The sequence below is a fragment of the Ictidomys tridecemlineatus genome, chromosome 4, assembly GCF_052094955.1.
Source record: "Ictidomys tridecemlineatus isolate mIctTri1 chromosome 4, mIctTri1.hap1, whole genome shotgun sequence".
In the NCBI taxonomy this organism is placed as follows: domain Eukaryota; kingdom Metazoa; phylum Chordata; class Mammalia; order Rodentia; family Sciuridae; genus Ictidomys; species Ictidomys tridecemlineatus.
In genome coordinates, this window is record NC_135480.1 from 146142201 (window position 1) to 146166694 (window position 24494).

A 24494-nucleotide genomic window follows, 5' to 3' on the forward strand; every position below is an offset into this window, starting at 1 on the left:
AATGAGTCTATGAACATGTATGTGTGTTTGGGGAGTACAGTACAGATAAAAATAACTTAATGAAACAAATAGTCCCTATTCTGAAGGAAATTTATATGGTAAAAATTTTAAATGTGAATTAAGCCCATCTGACTATTTGGAGACATGAAATATGAGACAGTCCTACTTTCTAAAGTTTTTTTTTTTTTTTTTTTTGGTGGTAGTGGGGATAGAACTCAGGGTTGCTTTTCCCACTGACTTACAACCCCAGCCCTTTTTATTTTATTTTATTTTATTTTGAGACAAGGTTTTACTAAGTTGCTGACAGTCTTGCTAAGTTTCTGAGGCTGGTCTTGAACTTGTGATCTTTCTGCCTCAGCCTCCCAAGTCACTGGAATTACACGCATGTGCCTCTGTGTCAGCATGACTTGTTAGTTTTGATTTGGGACAATTTTCAACCTCTGTTTTCATCACAGGTTAAAAGAATACTAACTCATCTTTTGCAAGGTTTTCATAAGTATTAAGTAAAGATGTAAAACAGCATAGTGACTGCCACATGGTCTGACCTCAATTAAAAAAAATAATGATATTAATAATAATATAACACCTTTTCAACATATTTTCTTTCTTTCAGTGCTGGGGATCGAACTCAGGGCCTTGTGCGTGCAAGGCAAGCACTCTACCAACTGAGCTATATCCCTCTACACATTTTTAAGCTGCAACTGTTCAAGACTTTTTTTCTACAAAATATCTCAACTTATAATAGGGTTCATTCCTTTTAAAATACTCTTTATAACAAATCTATTGTTCTATAAGCAATTTTCAGTGTATACCCTAGTTGCACTAGAATAATGCTCATTAAAATTTGTTTTTCTTGGGTTTTATTTTACTTTATGCATTCATGCTTATTTACTGTGGTTGTACTTCTACCAAAACTACTTGTTCACTGAACTTTAATCCCAAAGTTCTGTAAATTATTATTGCTCTTTGCCAATTTAGGTTTTGAAGACTTTATCCCCTTCTACTTTGAGTACATTAACTTGGATGAGTCCATTTATCTTTAGATGGTAAATCTATACGGGTTCTTAATTTTTTTTCCCTAAAAATTTTACTGAAATATTCTTTCAATGTTGATATTTACAGTTGAATAATTGAAGCACCTTTTTGTTTTTCTTCCTATTTCAAAAGATTGGCATAGAGCAAGATGTGGTGGTGCACGCCTATAATCCCAGAAGCTCGGGAGGCTGAGACAGGAGGACTGCATGTTCAAAGCCAGCTTCAGCAAGTTAGCAAGCCTCTAAGCAACTCAGTGAGAACCCGTCTCTTAAATAAAATTTAAAAAAAGGCAAGGGATGTGGCTCAGTGGTTAAGCACCCCTCAGTTCAATACCTAGTACTAAAAAAAGAAAAAAAGATTGGCTATAGAGGTGGTTTAGATATAATATTTAATAAATATAATTATGATAAAAGGAACTTAAATATATTAAATCTATTAAATATTAATTAAAATGCTTACCACAGAAAACTATCTTATGAAGCAATCAAAAGTTTATAGATTCAGTGACTATATTAGTGACCTATGTGCATTTTAAAGAAATTGAGCGTATTTGCCATAAACTTCCAAATAGAAAGTTCTAAACATCCATAAATTTTAAATGAGAGGATTTTTTTGCTCAACTTTTCTTATTGTAGTTATACACAGAATGTCTATGATTTTAAATGTTTTTTTTCATTTAACAGGTATGTAAACAGATATCACTTGCTTATTTTATTTCTACTCTTAAAATTATACCATTGCCAGAAAACCTACTGATATACTTTAAATGTTTAAATAAAAATTTGAACAACTCATAATTCTAGCAGTAAATAAATTGTTTCCTATCATTTAGGCAAAGAAGGAAGGAAGGGAAGGAGGGATGGGTTCTGGAATTGCGTATGCCATAAACAACTCATTAAGAAGAATTAATAAAGTAGTAGATCCACATACAAAAATTTATGAGATGTGATCCCGTTGCAAGTTTGGGGGTCACTTGTTGAAATGAAGTGATAGTGTTACAGTGAATGTAAAAATAATATATTTTTTTAAATCTATTTTTTATTGGTTGTTCAAAACATTACAAAGCTCTTGACATATCATATTTCATACATTAGATTCAAGTGGGTTATGAACTCCCATTTTTACCCCAAATACTTTTATGCTTCCATATTTTGTTTAACATGGTTGCTCTCTTGTTCTTGCTCAAATAGCATAATGTTAGATTTAAAATTCATTTATTAAGTTCATATTAAAAGAGAAGATACTTTAATTGTTCTTAAATTACTTTAAAAGGAAAACCTTTTTTTTCTTTCGGTGAGCATATGTAGCTCTCTGACACCTCTCAGAGCATCAATAAAGACAAAACAAAAGCCCAGCTAAGTCTGTGACTATTTTATAGGTTTGCCCTTTTGACTTCTGAACTGTTTTTGTTCCAATTCTATCCAAGCCTGGAGCATGTAATAAACATGGTAAATTAACAGCAAATACTCTGGTGCCAGACTACGTTTCAGGACCTGATTTTACAGGTTCTGTGTTCTTTCTGGTCTCAGATATGACTTATGTGTGCTTCCCTGTGTCTTCGTGGTCTCAACCCCTTATGTGACTTTGTGTCAGTTATAAAATGACTCTGTGTCTCATTTCATTATAGTAAAATAAGTATAACAGTATCTATTCAACAGGGTTTTTTTTGGGGGGGGGTGCAGTATTAATACCAGGGTTTGAACTCAGGGGCACTTTACCACTGAGCCACATCCCCAGCCCTATTTTGTATTTTACTTAGAGATAAGACATTTAAGTTAGTATTTAGCAATTATTTAAAAGATTCCCCCCAACACACAATGTTAGTGGTTAGAAACATGGGCTTGAAAATTAGATTAAGTGTTTGAAAAAACTGAGTTGCGTAGCACCTCGCGGTTGCTAAGGCTGGCTTTGAACTCTTGATTCTCCTGTCTTAGCTCCCTGAGCAGCTGGGATTATAGGCATGTGCCACTGAGCCTGGCTCAACAGGGTTTTAAGTTATTAAATTAATGTATATATTTGGAATGGTGCTTGGTACACTATGATTACATGGGAGATATCCTAATCCAATTCTTCCTCTTCACTTTTGATTTTCCATGATAATTTCCCATTATAGCTGTGTTCCCTCCCATCTCAGATATGACTTATGTGTACTTCCCTGTGCCTTTGTGGTCTTAACTCTTGCTTCCAGATTCTCTCTAGCTTCACTAGTTATTTCTTTTTGGCCTTTATCATTTCAAACATCATTCCTTGGGAAGGCTTTCCCAAGGAAGACCTTCCCTGGTCCTTCCAAGCTAGAATAATTGTCCCTTTCTTTAATATAGGACCATCTAATATAATTTTGGGGAATTAGGCCTCTCTGAGAAACTGTTATTTAGACATAAAGTAGGAGTTATATTGGCCATGGAGGTGAACAAAGGGTTCTAGGTAGGAGGAACCATTCACATAGTGGTCCACGACAAAATGAGCTTGGTGAATGAGAACAGGGAAGATGCTACTGTGATTGCAAGAGAATGAGTAGGAGTAGGAGGTTGAGGTTAATCAGAGAGGCAGAGCCAGATCACACAAGACCTAGTGTATCAAGGGAAGAATTTTCTTCATTAACAAAAGGAAAACTCACTAAGGAGTTTTAAGTGGGGGATAACATGATCAGTTTTGCATTTTTGACAGATGATAATGATTGCACTGCAAAAGATTTGAGAATGAGAAGACCTAGTAATTGGTTGTAGACATAGGTCCAGATAGAAGGACATGCAAAAGATGCTGTTTAGGAATCTAGCATGTCATCATGTAAATCATGTGCCATTTACGGAGAAAGAACAATTAGAAAACGTTTAATCTAACTAAGTGCATGTGTATAATAAGCTCCATAGTGACAATTATTACTATTGTTATGCTGGTTGTGATTACTAACTATTAAAAATCTTTTGCTGCAATTCAGGATAATGGTAAATTGTATGGATTTCAAAAGATTTGGGCCTGACCTATTGTTCCCACAGGGTATACAAGCACTTCTGGATTTGATGTTTGAAAAAAAAAAAAAGTCATCCTAATGGGAAAATGTAGGATAGACTTGGTGTAACATGTAAAGGGAACATGAGAAAACAGGTTCTTCTTTCTTGAAGTTCTTTCTCCTTTATCCCCCCAAACAAGAAATTTTTGATATAATAATATGACCATAGCCAACAGGTCCATGAAGTATCAGTGTTATATGGAAGAACAAACCTAGAAAATTAGCCTTAATTTGACTGCTGGGCTGAATAATTGATGAACACAGACAGATCAAATATGTTTCTACAAACTGGGTATAGACACAGTAAACAAATAATTCAGGAGATGTATCTAAACCTTTGATATTACAAAGGTACTGTATGTCTTATTTTTTTTTCATTTAGATTTATTCATATATTTTTGCCTTATGTGACAATCTGTCATATTCATTTATATTGTTTACATGTTGCAAAATAAGATGCCTATTAAATAATTAGTTATTAGATTGATCATGCAATCCCTTTGAATTATGGTGCAGTACTTCCTGTACAAGCATATAGGAGTTTGCAAAGCTGTCACTGCCTTTTTACCTAGAGATGCAAGGAAAGCAGAGACCACGAAGTAGGATTATATGGATACATGGCGCTGAAGAGAATTCCTGTTATCACATCCTGCTCATTCTGTTAAAGAAGCCCTGGAGCATATGAAGTGGATGGCCAATGTGTTGAATATACTGAAATGTGGGTCCACTTCAGAAATCTTGAACCTTGAGTCAAGAAATCTTATAGTACTTAATCTACATGCTTATAGGGCATTTGACAACAAGACATCTACACAAAGACTAAAGAAAGAAGCAAGAAGGGAGAGACAAATCTAAGAAAAGTTCAGACTTTTCTTAGATTTCAGACATGAAGTTCTGTCTAATATTTAAAGCTGTAGTGATTCTTGCTTAAATTCACACATATCCATTTGGCATCATGTAAGCACAATCACCACTGGAGAACATCATATAAAGATTTATACATGAGTACACTATGAGGAATTATAGAGAAAAGGAAATGATGAGTATTTTAACTGAGATTATGAACATGTTTGGCATGTATTTTATTCATACTAGAATGCTTATGACGTCCTTGAAGTACTTTGATAATTTTATTTATGCTTTCATTTTATTAAATTAAGAAAAACATCTAATAATATTTACCTTCAACATTTCTTACTTAAATAAACACATTTAAATAGCTTAAAATGAAAATGATTTCATTACTGTTTTGAGTAATTTCTGTCTGGCCTGGTATAATTCATCACAATATAAAGAACCTTTTTCAATGTGATAAAATGAGCCAGCACTGAATCACTTGAGCATTTGCACATATCCCTCATTATACTCTTAAAGTTATATTAGCTTCAGAATTTTACTTTTTGATATTTGTCAAAGATAAGACATTTCAGTTACTATTTAGCAATTATTTAAAAGATTCCCCCCAACACACAATGTTAGTGGTTAGAAACGTGGGCTTGAAAATTAGATTATGTGTTTGAAAAAAACGTCTCTACCATATTTTAGCTATTTTACCATTTAATCTCTTTCTTTGAGCTTTCTGCATAAACTTCAGAAGCTGATCTGAAGAACAGGATAAAGAAGAACCTATCTCAAAAAATTGTTGTAATTGTTAATGTTTTATTACGTGTGAAGAACTTAGAACTATGCCTGGTACATAGTGTCTAAAAAAATGCTAGCTATTATAAGTGTCACCATAATCATCATCACCACCATCATCCTTCCAAAATAGAATTATTCATTTTCTTCTTGAAGAATAGGTAAAATAAAGAGTCTATAAAATATTTAATCTTTCCTTTATATTCCCAGCCCTAGCTTTATCAGAAGCATTAATCTTTCTTATTTCCACTCAATAGATTTTTTTTTTAAGTCCAGTGGGTCTCAAGCTTTCTTTTGCATTGACTCTTACATAAAGTAGCAAAACATTCTATGACCTTTAACATGATTTAATCTACAATTTTAGAATCCTTGGATTAAAAACAAACATGAACAGGGAGATTTAAGGATACTTTGCAATAATTACATAGCCCCTCTAGGGTCTGAGACTCACTTGGTTATGAAACCTTGCTTTAATCAATAATTATCACACTTAGATTTAAATGTAATTCAGATTGTTAAAAAAAAAAAAACACAACAACCCAGTGGGTCATAGTTCTTTTTTCCTCCTTACCTCGCCCATGACTGCTATGGGTGTCTCTCCTGTTGCCTGAGCAACACGATGCTCTACTAAGTAGAACATGTACTCATCGTAGAGTAGACGGATCAGGTGGAAGGAGCCAAAGCTAGCAGCACTGCGCAAAGTTAAATCCCGAATAACCATTGAGCTGTGCCAAGAGAAAAGACATATATGCAGCCAATGTTAGTGATGAGGGTTAGAGTTCAACTTTTTTTTTTTCCTCTTAACAGAAGTTAAGTTGGGAGCCTATGTAGTTGGTATAGCAAGAAACTTGCCAGGAAATAAATTCATTATTGAAAGCATTTGGCTCAACTCATTTAAAATAGAATGGCAAACAATTAACTCTCCCTAAGGTCTGATCCTTATTAGAGTAGACAGATTTTCAGTGGGGAAAACCATTTTACCATTATAGGTCTGTCTACCTGTTTCTTTAAACTCAAGAATGGATCAGAATTGAACAAAAACTTTTTTGAAAAGCTGTTAACTCATCATCAACATAAGAAAAAGCAACTCAAAGTAAAAACCTTATTGATTATGTATTAAGCATTCTGTTATCTCTAAATGATAATGATCTTCAGGATATAATTTTAGAAAAATAAGTATTTGTGCCAGACAAAGGGTACAAAAACACTAAGCAAAGTTCCCAGGTGTAACCATACAAAATGTAGCTAAGTATGTATAGGGTTTCCAGCAAGTGTTGTTAAGAAGGCAAAATCATTTAATGATTCCAGTTTCTTACTGATTTTCATTTAAGGTATTTTTCTAGTAGAATTGGGAGTTACAAAATACTTAACTTTGAAAAATGTGAACATTTAATTTGTATTAATACCCAAGTATGAACAGTATTAATAAAATACTACTAATAAGCTATTCAAAATAGAAATGAGCCCAAAACAAAATCCTGGCCTCCTGAATGATGTACTAATCATTATGATTGTTCATGTACTTTAAACTTCTTTAATATTTGTAACTTAGACCCAGAATGATGTATATATATTTATGCAGGTATAGTTTTCATCACTTTAAGTGGTCTTTAAGATTTTTGACCTATAAATACTAAAAGAGCCATCATAGCCTCAGTAGGAAGAGACAGAATCTCACAAATGTAAGCCTGATATTTCAGGCCTTGTTTTCCAACGAAGAATCATAAAATGCAGGAAAAATGAAAATCATAAGACTATAGTTCAGTTTTCTGCTTCATTTTTAACCTCTTTAAAACAGAGGCTATTAATACCTCAAATTCTAGAGATTTAATTTGACAAATGACAGATCATTATTGTACATCTAAAACTCAAAAGCCCTGAATTCTGATTCTTGCTTTTCATTGACTGCTGACCTCCAGTATATAATTTCCCTGACACTGTCTTTTCCTCTTGGGAGAAAAATGAAAGAAATGCTTTTAGTCTTGTTTAACTCATATGGTTATTTCAAGACAAAATGACCTAAAGAATGTGAAATCAACTTATGAATGAATAGAACATGACTCAAATGTTTAAGTGATTGTAGTTATAATATATAGAATAGGAGGAGCTGAGCTTATTCTCATTTGTTTATGGCAGTAAGAATGGGGATTGCTATATGCCGATGACAGGGGACCTCTCATTTCTGTGGATCTATGTACAAAATAAAATAGAAACCACTCATTTAGAGTTAGATTCAGGTTGCTACTATGTGATCTTGGTTGTGATTACGTAAACTTTTTTTAAGACTCAAAAGTTAGACTGAGAGCAAATTGAGATAAAGTAAAATAGTTATCTTTTATCTGTAGTTTTGATCTCCTTAGCTTCATTACATGTGGTCAACTATAGTCTGAAAATATTAAATGAAAATTCCAGAAATTGTGGATGCTTCTGAGTTGTGTGATGAAATCTCCTGACATCCTGCTCCTTGTTGCCCGGGATGTGACTCATCCTGTTCAGTATATCCACACTGTGTATGCTTCAGCCTGTTAGTTACTTAGTACTTGTCTTATTTATCAGATCTATGACAGTATTACAACACTTGCATGCAAGTAACACTTATCTTTCTTAAGAATGGTCCCAATGAGCTGGTCATTTAGATATGTGAAAGAAGAACGGTAAAGTGATTTATTTAAGTGAAAAGATGAAGATTTTTGACTTAAGGAAGCAAAAATTATATACTAAGACAGCTAATCTATAGTAAGAAGAAATCATCTGTGAAATTGAAAATAAAGAAGAAATTTGGGCTAGATTTGTTGTCATATCTCAAACTGCAAAGGTTAGAGACAGAACCTGGTAAGTAGACAAGGCATTACATTTTATGGTTCGGTACTATATGTGCTTTCAAGCAGCCAGTGGGGATATTGGAATGCATCCCTCATGAATAAGGTAGGAATACTGTACATGGTTACTACATTGTTATATAGATTAGAGTTAATAATATATTCATTATCATAAATAGTAGTTCCAGTACTTGATTCCTTACAGTCAAATACTTAAACAGATTCCTTATGTTTAGAACTCTACTTTAAAGGTAGATAACTTTAAAAAGAATATCTTCATTTATGTACCAAAGAAATATGACAAAATTCTGTTTATAATTCTATTCTTGTCTTTCCTAAAATTCAGTAGTATATCACAAATATGTAAAAATAGTTTACATGAACATAATGACTATTTTAAATGAAAGATCTTTCCCTTTGGAAAAAAAATTAAAGAATCCTCTACATAAAAAACACAGGAAAAAAATAACACAAGAGTAACAATGCATTACATTTTGTCCCTTAACACCAACTTAAAGACAATAATTTTGAAAATGATGCAAGACCAAAACACTCACACTTAACTGCATCTATCCTGCTGAAGAAAAGTAAATTATTAAAATACAGCCCAGAGAAGACAAATGGCTAACAAACATACAAAAATAAGACTAATTTTATTTGAAATTATAGAAAATGAAAATTAAAGCAAGACACTACCCATTACCTATCATACTGAAGGAGATTACAAGACCCAGTGTTACAGAGAGTTTGAGAAAAGAACTCTACTATCTCCACAAGTATAAATCCACAATCTTTTGTAGAGAGGAATTTGTCAAAATTTAAGATGTTAAATCCTTTTATTTAGTGATTCTAATTCTAGATATTTATGCAAATGAGTAAGGTTAGTTTTAATTAAAGCATTAATTGTATTAGTGAGAAAAATTAAATATTCACTAGTAGGATACTGATTAAATAAATTATGGCTCCTTATATCCAGAATTACATACAATAGTTAAAAAAAATAAGAAAGACATAGTTGCTAACATGGGAACATCTATTATATGATATTAGGTTAAAGAATCAACATGTAAAAGCTGACTTACACAAAACACCTTTATATCATTTACAAAATCCTAACCCTAAGTAAATGAGAATATCTAATTATCTTAATACTTTATTAATAGTAAAATTGCACACTTCACTGAATAGCATTAGTCATTTTAAAACATTTATCTTCAGATATATGTATAACTGTATACAAATATAATCAGTAATTTTAAAAAATTCTATCAAAACACTAAAAACCATCAAAATGTTCAAGAAGAAGAAAATAAAGGAATGTTTAAATCATGTATGACACATATATTATGTGGCCATTAAAAATGAAGTGGCCCCTTCTTGCCTATAGTTTTACTTTTCTATGGTTACCCATAGTCAACCTCAATCTTAAAATGCGAAAAGGCAAACTTAGGAAATAAATTAATCATAAGTTTAAATTTTGTGACATTCTGCATATTACAATGAAATCTTATGCTGTCCTACCCAAGATGTGAGTGTTTAATGTATCCACACCACATATGTAACCCACCTGTTACTCACTCATAGCTGTATCATTCATTAGATCAAACTGTTGCAACATCACAGTGTTTGTGCTCAAGTAACCCTTATGATGAAGTAGCCTAACACCATGGTATGTCACAATAGTCCTGTTATTCCTCTCATTTTATCTCTTCATATAGGCTTTGTATCATCTCTCTTCATCATAAGAAGGGTAAATATAATAAGATTATGAGGGAGAGAATCCACACCCACCATACTCGCAAAATTTTCCTTACAGAATAGTGATTCTATTTTTATTAGTGTCATTAAACTCTAATTGTGTCTAATTGCAAGTCAAACTTTATCTTATGTATGTATAAATGTGTAGGAAAAAGCAAAGTGTGTGTGTGTGTGTGTGTGTGTGTAGGGTTTGGTATTGCCCTTGGTTTTAGGCATACACTAAAGGTCTTGGAAAATATCTCCTATAGGAGTATAGTATGTTTCTGGAGGTAATGACAAGAAATTCTCAATGCATAATGTTAAATGACAGATATTCAAGGAAAAATACAGGTAATAATCTTTGGTAAGCAACTGGATCTCAATTTTATTTAATATCAAAGAAAATATTTTACCAGTGTTTTTTATTAGGGGGTGGGCATAGTGAAATTATGGGTAATTTAATTTAATCTTTGTATATACAGTTTTTTTAAAATTTTCCAGATTATCTAATATGAAACATATTAATTTCATAATAAAAATATTTGTTTTACAGCTTACTACAGGGGCACAGCAACATCAATGTTTATAGCAGCACAATTCACAATAGCTAAATTGTAGAACCAAACCAGATGCCCTTTAGTCGATGAATGGATAGGGAAAATGTGGTATATATACACAATGGAATATTACGCAGCATTAAAAGAGAACAAAATCATGGCATTTGCAGGTAAATGGATGGAAATGGAGAATATTATGCTAAGTGAAATAAGCTAAAAAAGGACTATCCCCCAAAAACCAAATGCTGAATGTTTTCTCTAATATGAGGATGCTGACTCACAGTGGGGATGCGGGGTCAGCATGGGGGGATGGAGGACCTTTAGATAGGGCAAAAGGGAGGAAGGGGAAGGGAGGGAGTTTGAGAGTAGGAAATACGGTGGAATGAGATGGACATCATTACCCTAAATACACGTATGAGACACGAATGTTGTAACTCTACTATGTGTACAACATGAAAAATCATGTTGTATATGTGTAATATGAATTGAAAGGCATTTTGCTGTCATATATAACAACTTAAAATAAATAATCTAAAAAATTTTTGTTTTAAAATATAACTTTCATTATATTATAGAAAAATAATTATGACTCAATTGAAGTCCAGAAATTTTGGGAGGGATAAATATCACAAACATAAAATGAATTCTTTGTTTAAATATTTCTAAATTCAAATTTTAGGCCTTTATATTTTTCTTAAAATATAATAATCTTGAAATCAGGTAAATGATTTAAGAAGAATATTAGCAATAATTCTCCAATATCTTTACAGACTTGTAAAGTCAATTAATTTTTTCCAAGAGAATTTACATTTATTCATGCACTAAATATTATGTTCCCACTCTATGTCAGAGTCTTATTTTAAAACAAATGATAAAAATAATTTTAGTTTCAACAATTTACTTTATAGTAGGAGTAAAATTCAATAAAAATACAAGTAGATAAAAAATTTTTTCTGAGGAGATGGGTATCTGAGTGGAAATTGGTCTGAAGTGTCGGAATGAACCACAGGAACACATAGGTGAAGAGTTTCCGTGGCAGAAAGTTTCCCTGACCTCGAGGTAGAACTATGTTTGTTGTGTTTAAAGAAATGCCAGAAGGCACATATGATTGGAGAACAGCAAGCAAAGAAAATAACACATAATTGGGTCTGGAGGTTACCAGTAGCTGGACTGTGTGGATCTTGTGACAAGGCCTTTGGATTTTATTCTAAGTATTTTGGATTTTTTTTTTATTGGTTGTTCACAACATTACAAAGCTCTTGACATATCATATTTCATACATTAGAATCAAGTGGGTTATGAACTCCCATTTTTACCCCAAACACAGATTGTAGAATCGCATCGGTTACACAACCACATTTTTACATACTGCCGTATTAGTGACTGTTGTATTCTGCTACCTTTCCTTTCCTCTACTATTCCCCCTCCCCTCCCCTCCCATCTTCTCTCTCTACCCCATCTATTGTAATTCATTTCCCTCCTTGTGTATTATCCCATTCCCCTCACAACCTCTTTATTTTCTTTTTTTAATTGTTGGTTGTTCAAAACATTACATAGTTCTTGATATATCATATTTCACACTTTGATTCAATGAACTCCCATTTTTACCCTGTATACAGATTGCAGAATCACATCAGTTACACTTCCATTGATTTACATTTGTCATACTCATGTCTATTGTATTCTGCTGCCTTTCCTATCCTCTACTATCCCCCATCCCCTCCCCTCCCCTCCCCTCTTCTCTCTCTACCTCCTCTACTGTAATTCACTTCTCCCCCTTGTATTATTTTTCCCTTACCCCTCACTTCCTCTTGTATGTAATTTTGTATAACCATGAGTGTCTCCTTCCATTTCCATGCAATTTCCCTTTCTCTCCCTTTCCCTCCAACCTCTCATCCCTGTTTAATATTAGTCTTCTTCTCATGCTCTTCTTCCCTACTCTGTTCTTAGTTACTCTCCTTATATCAAAGAAGACATTTGGCATTTGTTTCTTAGGGATTGGCTAGCTTCACTTAGCATAATCTGCTCTAATGCCATCCATTTCCCTGCAAATTCTATGATTTTGTCATTTTTTAATGCAGAGTAATACTCCATTGTGTATAAATGCCATATTTTTTTTTATCCATTCATCTATTGAAGGGCATCTAGGTTGCTTCCACAGTCTTGCTATTGTGAATTGTGCTGCTATGAACATCAATGTAGCAGTGTCCCTGTAGCATGCTCTTTTTAGGTCTTTAGGGAATAGACCGAGAAGGGGAAGAGCTGGGTCAAATGGTGGTTTCATTCCCAGCTTTCCAAGAAATCTCCATACTGCTTTCCAAATTGGCTGCACCAATTTGCAGTCCCACCAACAATGTACAAGTGTACCCTTTTCCCCATATGCTTGCCAGCACTTGTTGTTGTTTGACTTCATAATGGCTGCCAATCTTACTGGAGTGAGATGGTATCTTAGGGTGGTTTTGATTTGCATTTCTCTGACTGCTAGAGATGGTGAGCATTTTTTCATGTACTTGTTGATTGATTGTATGTCCTCCTCTGAGAAGTGTCTGTTCAGGTCCTTGGCTCATTTGTTGATTGGGTTATTTGTTATCTTATTGTCTTAATTTTTTGAGTTCTTTGTATACTTTGGAGATTAGGGCTCTATCTGAAGTGACCCTCACAACTTCTTATATGTAATTTTGTATAACAATGAGGGTCTCCCTCCATAAAAAAAGAACCCCACCAAAAAAAAAAAAAAGATTTTGGAAATTTTTGATCTGTTAAACGGTCACTTTATTTCAACAAAAAATGTACGTCTAATACTCAATTCTGTTGGAAAAATTTTTAAAACTTTGCTGATTTTCAATTATAATACCCGGGGTTTTTTAATATTTATTTTTTAGTTGTATACAATACATTTATTTTGTTTATTTTTATGTGGTGCAGAGGATCGAGCCTAGGGCCTCACATGTGCTAGGCGAGCGCTCTACTGCTGAGCCCCAACCCCAGCCCCCAAGAATTAAAAAAAAAAATCACTAAAGGGCATGTCATGAAATTATTGTCATATGTTTAAAAAAGAATCAGTTGGATTGCATCATCAGATCATCAGTGCTAGGTGTACTTCATTCTCGCTGTGTTGGGCTTCTGCCCTAGTGCCAAATATTAAATGACAGAATTAATAGTTTAATTGGAAAGGTATTATCCAATTCAGGTGTGTTGCAAAATTAACTCCATTAAGTGTCATGCTGCTAGGTTACCATGAATTCAACTCCTTTAAAAAAGCGGAGTTGTAAACATTAATTATTTTATAATAATTGAGAAATACCTTTGTGTATTTATCCTTATAAGTCAATGGTGTAGGAATTGAAACATATACCCTACTATATGATACAATCCCATTTCTGCATATTTGAGGATGCATCACATCCTTTCTAAGGAAAAAGGATATAATAACCTGACTCAATGTGAACTCTAAATTATAAAGTAAAATCAAAAAAGTATTTTTTGGAAGATTTTTATATTGTCCATTTGTAAAGCAAACTAGGTTCCCTGTGTCCTTTTCCAAGACACGGCATGAAAGCTGCACTTCTTTTTTTTTTTTTTTTTTCTGCAGTGCTAGGTTTGGACTCAGGGCCTTGCACACACCAGGCCAATGCCATAGTATTTTTATTCCTTTAAAAATTGGAATATTTGGATGATCTTCAAAGTAACCCTGAGGAATGCTTTCTTCTATCACCCAAAAGACACACAAGCTGAGTAATGGCCCATATAACGTCTCCATTTCTGCCCAAGAAAGGCAGTGGCTCTTTTCCTATCTTCCAGAAAGTCAACATTAGCCATTCAAAGCCAGGTAAGGCAAGGAGAGATTGCATTTGGAGCAGATTGTATTTGCAGCAATAGATCAACTGCTGCTAGCATGATTCACTGCCAGTTCATTTCTATATTTTTGTGCATGTAAATATATATACAGAATTTTAGAAATTAGGAGGTTAAGTATCTGATTTCAGAACATAAAGGGTCTATGAATGTGACTGCCAAATTTACAATGGCATTTACAAATGTACAAATTCTTGGCATTTACAATGCCAAAAACATTTTTATAAATACTCTCATCCTGCTTCCCTGATAGTTTGTGAATGCAGTTTTCATTACTCAATATGTTCTTATGCCTCAGTAAACTACAGTTCAGTTATTAAAGAGTCTTAAGTTTTTAAGCTATTGACTTTGCCTACCAGCAGGAGGTATACATCTGTCTGAATGTGCCTTTCCTCTGTGGCCCTGAACTATATGCCTTCAAGTCCTTTTGAAATGAAAATAATAACCATAATAGTGTCTAATAATAACAAGCCAATTATACCCAACTCAGGGAGGACACAAGGCTAGCAAGTAATGATCTACTGGGTTTGCATATCTACAGAGAACAAGAAATATTTTTTTTCCTCCTTTCAAGATACCTGCAACAGATCTCTGTGGAAACCAAGGCTCCAGGGGTGTGTTTCTAAAATAATATCAGCTAAATACAGGGGGAGAAACCCATAGGAATGAGTAACAGCAAGCCTGACAGTAACAGCATAGAAAGCTAGGAGGAGGAGGAAGAGAATGGGGGGAGGAGGAGGAAGAAGAAGAAGGAGGGAAAAACAACAAAAAAACCACCTCCTTGCTTTTTCTAATGCAGAGGATGGTCTCTGCTTTGATCATTTACATTTTGGAAGAGCCAATCAGTGTTGCTGTTGTTGCATCAATCATTCATGGAACACATATACCATTTATACTATTTTCTGGGAAAAAGACCTGAATAAAATATTGACCCTTGAGCAAATGGGGAAAAATACCTGAAATATTCTCAAGAAGTGTTCCCAAATATGAATACTGAATTCTACCATGACCTCTACTCTTGCTGCATTTACTTTGAGCACACAATGACGATGCTTTCCAAGACTTTCCTGTATACTGAGGAAAAACTAACATTTCTTGTTAACCTAGAAGTGCCTTCACTAAAGCACACCAGTGGGTCATGGATTCAGGCAACATCTTGACATTGTACTCTCAAACTATGTGAGCTAAAGAGATGAAGCAGAACTATGGAATTATATACATTATATATTCCATTGCAGAAACAAAAAACCAAACAATAGCAAAACACTTCCAGACTTTCCTTCACTGCATTTTACCCTAGGCTACACACTAGAAGATAATTTTTAGGAATTAAGGATAAGCAAACTAGATATCCAGTGAATCTGTACCTCTACTTCAGTTTAAGAAGTAAGAATAAAGTTAGTTGAGAAAGAAAAGTCACTTAATGTAAAAAAGCAAGTAACAAAAATTAAAAGACCTCTGAGTTCCATTTTTATAAAGGTGGGTAAAACAAGGTACAAGTTCTAAAAAAGAGTCTGGATTTACTGGTTCACAACTGGTGTTAGTTACTAAATTGTTATTACTTATTTGTATGCTTTCCTTCCTTATCTCTAGCTTTGGACTCACCAATGATGCACAGACAATGACCACAATATACCCACAGTCATAAACATGAGTATGTCCTATGGTTACTATTTTCTGATATGTTCATAGTTGCACAAGATCTAAACTAGAGATAAACCATATCTCTAAGTAGGTATAGCTTTCAGGCTTAAGTCAGTGGGGGCTGTCTTTATTTAAAGAAGTAAAAACACAAGAAAAAATGCCAGGATTAATAATATAAGTTATCTAACTTGTAAAATATAACTTTATCTGTCAATTCCATCCCACATATATTTAGTATAAATGTTAACCAATACAGGTCAAAGATGATGTTTTTAACTCTTTGGTAGAGCTTTTGTCAGCTGCTCATCTCAATTTGATTTGCTATCACACATCCTATAATCAGTAAATCCTTTCTCTTTTGGGGGTACTTCTATTTGTACAGAAACATTAATTTCTATCTGCATTATTTTAGTCAAAAAGTGATTCATCCTATCAGTAAGCTATGTTACTATCTTCCAGATTACTGGCTGTGCATCAGAACAACCAAGATAGCATTCTGGAGGGAAAAAAGAAAAAGGCCCAATCCTGACTATCCCTACTCCTAATCACTACTTCCTGACCACCAAGACTTTGATTTAGTAGGTCTCAGGAGGCACCTATATTTTTTAAAAATTTTATTTTATTGATTCTTTTTAGTTATACATGACAGTACAATCCATTCTGATAAAATTATAGAAGCCTAGGATATATCTTACTCTAAGGGAATTCCTTCTTAGTTATACATGACAGTACAACCCATGCTGATAAAATTATACAAGTCTAGGATATATCTTACTCTAATTAAAACCCCATTTTTGGGGTGGGCATGCTGGTGGGGTTCATTTAAGTAATTTCATATGTATACATAGAACATTATACCAGATTAACTCTACTGTCTTTCCTATTTCTATTCTCTCCCTTCTTTGGTTCCCCTCTGTTTTTTTTTTTAATATTAATTCTGATTTCTGATATGTAGCCAGGTTTGAAAACAGTTATAATTGATTGATTAATTGATTGGTCTGGAGCATGCATCAGAATTATTTGGAAGGTTTCAAAACATGGTTTGTTAGGCCTTACCTCCAAAGATTCTGATTTAGCTAGGCTTGGAGAAGAGACCAAAGATTTGCATTTTTAAATGTTTCCAAGTGATATTGATGCTACAGGCATAGGGATCACAGTTTGAGGATCATTGAACATGAGAGCAAAACAATAATAGTGTTAATGCTCAAGATTAATACATGTTGCATTAAGGGCTGTATATTTTTCTGACTATTGCTGAACCTATCCCAGAATAGAATCTCAGATTATCCCTTCTGAGGTCTTCTAGGGCTTTGAGTCCTAGGATTTCCTCTCCTAGAACACCAAAGTAACTTCCTTAAATCTCCTGCTTCAGTATCATGATGTTGTAATACATGGATTGGGCTGAAGATACTTACAACAGAAAGTTTCCATAAAGTCTACACTCATTTCTTTTGTCTGAAAAGTGAGTGCACACACACACACACACATACACATACACATACACTATGAAGAAAACTTAGGGAAAATTAAGATGATACCTGTAGAAAGACCATTTCAGTAGAAACTGCCTGGCGGCTTTAGGAAAGCTGGGTCTTCCTTCATAGGGTTTCAGGGCTTGCATCATTACATTGTCAAGCCATGCAGCCCACTGCTCCAGTGTGCTCTGCTGCTGAAGAGTCATCTTGAAGTCTGTTTCTAGTCTCTGAACCATGTTGTCATCACACTGGCACACCCAGGAAGCCTGCTCCTGGGACAGTTCACAGAGAGCAAAGGAAAATTTCAACTCAGCATCTTTTCATTGACTGTCAGTACACACAGCAGACACAAGTGGGAAACTACAATAATAGCTTCAAAGAGTTAAACAGATGAAGGAAATTAACTTGTAGATTAAAAAAAAACTTTTATCAGCATGAATGGATTAATACTGTTCTTGCTCATTATGGTATATGAAAAAGTTATGTGACTTAAAAGTTTTATTTGAAAAAAAATAAAAGTACAACTTGGTATTTCCACATTAGTTGTGTGTAAGAGATTAGAATACATGACTACTTAAGAAAAGTAGAATTATGAACCTATGGTATCTAAGTTGTTTTTCATCCTATGCTTTTAATACTGCCTTCAAAATTTCTCATTCCCCATCAGATAAAACTTTAAAAATGATTCATATAAGAGGATTTAAAATAAATCAGATGGATACATAGATTCAATAGTCCAAAAGTGGTCCCTTATGATTAAAATAAAAGTGAACACTGAATGGTACTAGGTAGAAGCATATGCTGTGGGAATTTGGAGATTGGGAACAAAAATCTCAAGGGTTATCAAAGCAAAACTATGAATGCAAATTAGTTCACAGAACTGAAAACAACAACTCCTCTTTTGTGAAAATGTTGACACGCTACCTGCCAAAATAATTTGGATATTGCAATTTTCCTTCTTATTCTGGTCAGGAAGTCTCATGTTTGGCCATAGTAAGGAAAATAAGAACTTTTACAATTACTTTTCAGTACTTGCCTTAAGTTCTATGATGTTTCTAGTGCTGTGTTTTATTTAAAAATTTTTAAAAAGAACTATTCTCTCAAGGCTAAAATATAATTATTTGGTAAAATAATATTTATTTAACTGGTTGAAAAAAACAGATTTTAATATCTCAGTTCTGAATCAACCAAACTGACCTCAAGCAATTAATTTAAATCTTTGTGGGCTTGTTTTTCTAAACATAAAATTAGAAAAACAAATTTAACAAGTATTTTGAAAGTGGGTTTATTATGCCCAGATAACTTTTCCAAGATGAGTTTCTTGAACAGGTGTCTGAAGGTCCTAATTCTAAACATAAGACACTACAAATATGTAATATTTTAAAATTAATTAATTTATTTAATGTAACAATATATGACAGCAGAATGCATTTCAATTCACATTACACATACAGAACACAATTTTTCATTTCTCTGGTTATACACAAAGTAGAGTCACACCATTCATTTCTTCATACATGTAATTAGAATAATGATGTCCATCTCATTCCACCATCTTTCCTACCCCCAAGTTCCCTCCTTCCTCCTCCCTCTCCTTTGCCCTATCCAAACTTCATCCATTTCTCCCATGCTCCTCCTGCCTCCCCTTTATGGATCAGCACTTCACATCAGAGAAAACATTCAGAATTTGTTTTTTGGGATTGGCTTACTTCACTTAGCATAATATTCTCCAACTCCATCCACTTATTTGCAAATGCCATGATTTTATTCTCTTTTAATGCTGAGTAATATTCCATTAAATATGTATTTTTCTAAAAACAGTGTCGATAGCTTTTATTCTATGTTCTTGGAGAATAAATTCATTCAATTTGACAATTTCAACAGAATAAAATTCTAATTTCATTCTTTTAGTTCTAGCATCTCATCTGATCTTATAGACTTTACTTATTCAAGGGTCATTTCAACCTAGAGACATTTCAAATGCAGATTTCCCCAAATTCAATTCATTTTATTTTTCCACAGAAACCTACTACAGAGTTTTCCATGTCTTGACTGATAATATAATGTCCTATCTATCATTCTTTCTTTTCTCTAATTAATTATCAGTTCTTCTGAATATTACCTCCTAAATATTACTTTTAAATATTGTGAATACACTATAATACTATTATAGAAAAATTGAAAATATAAATAAGGAAAAAGGAGCAAAATATTAAGAATACATAAAAAGAAAAGATAGCTATATGTTGATGTATAAACATTTCAAGCTTTAATTGCATATAAATATGTGTCTATGAATATTTCATAATATGTACATATGCTATATTATGTACACATGTATTTATATTTTATTATATTTGTAATATACTTATTCTAAATACTTACACATATTTATGTATATTTTATATTATTTATGCATATGCATATGTATATGCAAATAACTAAAATAAAAGAGGATTATAAGATATCCTACTTAATGATATGTAACTGTCATTCCATGTAGGCAAATATACAGCTATACTTACTGTTGAGTGAATGAATTTTTATATAACCAATCCTATATACTTAGACATTTGTTCGCCCCAAAATTTTACTATTAAATATAAATCTGGAATTAGCAATCTTGTAACTATATTTTTACTTACTTTTTCACTTATTTCTATGACAAATCTACATAATAGGTTGATATATTAATATGCAGTACAAAATGACTTCCAGAAATTTTAATCAATTTAAGAGTCCATAAGATTACCAATGAAAGAATTAAATGCATTGAGAAAAGTTATAGGGAAAGGTTATGTATGGCTTTTCATGAATGTCTAAGCATTTTTTCATTGTGATAAAAACACATAACATTTACCATCTTAATCATTTCTCAGTGTACAGCTTAACAGTATTAATATATGTACTTTGTTGTGCAAGACATCTCTAGAACATTTACATCTTGCAAACTGAAATGCTTACCCTGTAGGGGAGGTTGTTTTTTGACTTGTGTATTGATAAAGGAGAGTAAAGAACTTACTGGTACCATGGAAAAATATCATTTCAGACTCACTATATATGTGGAAATTCGTTTTTGCCAAGAGACGATGATAATCTAATACCTAATTTAGAGAATAAAACCACAGTACAATCATCTGGCTTTTCAAACTATTTTTCTACTATGCTTCATTTTACTACTCCCTAGATTGAATACATGCTAACAATGGATGACACTGTAAATATTTCTTTGTGAAAGAAATTTAGACATTTCCATTTTATAGTTGAAAAAGCTAAGGATGAACACTTAAAGATATTCTTAACTTACATAAAAATTATATCCCAAAAGATAAGTAGTCAGGAACTTCAAAATCAGAATGCTTTTTAAATATAGAAATGCAAGTATATTCAATAGTTAGGTTATCAGTCCACAACATCCAATTCATTTAACACATAATATAGATGAAAAAACTAACAATTTATGCTCAAAAAACCAGAGAACTATACCCCTGTAATACTATCAATTAAGGCAGAAAGAAAACCAATTATACTGCAATAGAAAAATTATCTTGAATGCATGAGGAAAGATGATTTAATTAGAGGAGAATGAAGTAGAGAAAGAGATTTATGGGAATCCAATCCTGAAAGAAACTTTCAAGCTCTTAGTATGTTATAATATTGACTCCTACATTTCAAATTAAAGTCTCCTTATTCCTAGAGCATTACCCTTACATTTGTCAATCTTACTAAGGTTAATCTTAGAATATACAGGAACATATCTCAAATGAATAGGGGATAGTGATAATGATGGAATGGGAAGCAGGGACCCTGGGGAAATCTGGAAAAGCTCAGAACAGAAAAGGAAAAAAGCAGGAGAGTTAAAGACAAAATATGCTTCCTGGAGCAAGAGACCACTCATTAAAATGAAGAGAGCTGAGACAAGTAAAATGTAGGGTGAAATGAAGAGCTCACCATTATATTCACAGTCCTCTGAAGAAAAGAAAATGTTTTGGAGATCAGGTGCTTAATAGATAGGTTTCAGTATGGATGACTGACATAGTGGACTCAAATAAACTTGATAATTTACATCAGAGGAAGAAAAAGGTTAGGGTAGCCTCCAAGTTGCTGGGTGGATGATAAGTAGTAGAGCAGACATATCATTGAGCATTTATATGCAAAGGTGTTCTCAAGATTGGTGTATATAACCAGGAAAGAACTCCTTTGTATCAATACTTTATAAGACTGTAGACATGTACAATTACATATGTGAAAATGATGCTAATAAAACATTTAGCAACATTTTCAGATATTATTAGAAATTATTATTAGAAATATTTTTCTGTTATAGAGCTTAAATTACTTTCTGAAATTAGAAATTGTCTTGCTACTTTAACTTTTCTTAAGGTACTTTTAAACATATTTGAAATAAACATCAGAATACAGATTTTAAGGCGATTTCTGGTAGTCATTCTCAGTAAATCAATTAGTGTAAATCCACTGAAATATGTAAATAATAGATTTGTAAACCCAAGATAGTTTGTTCTTTTAATGTTTATGTGTTTGCATGTGTATATGGATATGTGTATATTTGCATATAGAGATCAATCGACAGATTGAAAAAAAGTTACATACACCAAAAATTTGAACCCAATCCATGAAAGTCACAATGAACATAACTAATTTATTGTACCCTAAAAATGGACCAAGCCCAAACAGTACTTTTAATATATTTTAGGTGATAAAACTAGGCCGAATGTAGAGATGTAGTCATTAATATTTTTTTTTTTGTTAAACACAGTATTTTCAACAGCTTTGTTGAGAAATAATTCACATAACATACAATTCACCCATTTAAATAATACAGTTATAAGTCTTTTTTTAGTATATTCATAGTTTTGCATCCCACTCCACTATCAATTTTAAAACTTTCTCATTTCACCCAGAGGAAATCCCACTTCCCTTGTATCTGTTGCCTCCCAATCTCCTTAAACCCCCAGCCCTAAACAATTACCAATCTACTTTCTGTCTCTATAATATACCTATTCAGAGACTTTTATAGAAATGGAATCAAGCACGTAGTCCTTTGTACTCAGCTTCTTTTACTTCTGTTTTTCAGGTTAATTTATATTGTGGCAGAAAACAGCTTCTTTTCTTTTTATGCCCCAATAATATTCCATTATGTAGACATACAACATTTGCTTATCTTTTTATCAGTTGATGGACGTATGAACTATATGGCTCATATGAATAATGATGTTATGAACACCTAAGTACAGGCTGACTATTTCTAATTTGAAAGTCCAAAATCTGAAATGTTCTAAAATCTGAAAAGTATTCTGTATTCCATGCTTAGAAAGTTTCAGATTCTTTGGGCATTTCAGATTTCAGATTATTGGATTAGGAACACTCAAGTGGTAAAGTCTATTCAAATATTTCAAAATCTGAAAAACTCTCAAATCTGAAATAGTTCTTGTTCCAAGCATTTTGGATAAGGCATACTCAATTTGTATAATTTTTCATATGGATATGTTTTCATTTCTCTTGGTATATACCAAGTAGTAGAATTGCTAAGTCACACAATTACTCTGTTTATCTTTCTGAGGAAATGCCCAAAATTCCAAAGTGGATGCAGCTTTTTGCATTTCTATCAGCAATGTATGAGGTCCCACTAATTTCTCCACATCCTTACCAAAATTGATTAAGGATTTTTTGTTTCTTTTTTTTTCCTATATTTATTCTAGTGTGTGTGAAGTGGTATATCCTTATGTTTTTTGACTTGCATTTCCCTGGTGGCTAATGATGTAAAGCATCTTTTCCTAGGAGGACATTTATATATTTTCTTTAAAGAAATGTCTACTTGAATTTTTGCCATTTTTTAATCAGGTTGAATTTCTATTATTGGGTTGTAATAGTTCTTCAATATTCTACACAAATCCTGTATCAATTCTTTATTTTGTATATGCTACACAAATCCTATATGATTTGCAAAATTTATCTGACATTCTGTGGGTTGTCATTATACTTTCTTGGTGGTATTTTTTGAACTATTTAAATTGATTATATTCAGTTATGAAATTTTTTCCTTTGTTGCTTATGCTTTAGATCAATAATGGTATTATTTTTTATTGGTATATTTTAGTTGTACATCTTCATGGGATTTGTTGTTACATATTTGTATATGCATACAATATAACAATATAATTTGGTCAATGTCAACGATGGTATTATCTTTATGTGGTAACAATTAGCTTTATTATTTTGTATCAGAAATAAAATATCTGTTAGAACTCTATAATAGTATTCTAAACTATCGGTTTTTAAGGTTTGATCATAAGGTTAAAATATTTTTCATTTAAACTATCAAAGAAGCCCTATTTATTGTATGTTATTCTTTTCAAGTGAAGAATACTTCCTAGGCATCTTTAGTAAAGTTTGAAATAGAATTGTTTTTAGTTCTTTCAAGGTGCATTACTGTAATAACAAATATCCTTGTGCTTGACATGGTGCAAATTACTAAATAGGTAAAAAACAATCTAACGTAAATGTTAAGGTGGGAAAACAAAGCCCTGAGTAGTTAAATAACATTCCCAATATCCCAGAGATAATAAATGGAAGATGTTAATTTCTTGTCTAATTTCAGTGACCATGACCTTCATTATCCTTTAACTATTCAGCAAACCCTGGTGATACATTATGCTGCCTTCTAGGACTATTTATCTTAGCAGACTACACCCACAAAACACAG

General features: G+C 32.8%; 1 protein-coding gene across 11 annotated transcripts in view; it reads right to left on the minus strand.

Annotated features, from left to right (window-relative positions):
- The window catches only part of Rfx3 (regulatory factor X3), a 300010-nt gene that overhangs the window by 23184 nt on the left and 252332 nt on the right, over nucleotides 1-24494 (minus strand). For all 11 annotated transcript variants that reach the window (XR_013438109.1, XM_040285704.2, XM_078047591.1 and 8 more), the window contains 2 exons: nucleotides 17834-18042; nucleotides 6255-6408 (listed from right to left, as the gene is read on the minus strand). Coding sequence is in view for 10 of the 11 variants with exons in the window: in XM_040285704.2 (XP_040141638.1) it covers nucleotides 6255-6408; nucleotides 17834-18042 (363 nt within the window). In the remaining variant the exon portion in view is untranslated. The remainder of the gene's footprint in view (nucleotides 1-6254; nucleotides 6409-17833; nucleotides 18043-24494) is intronic.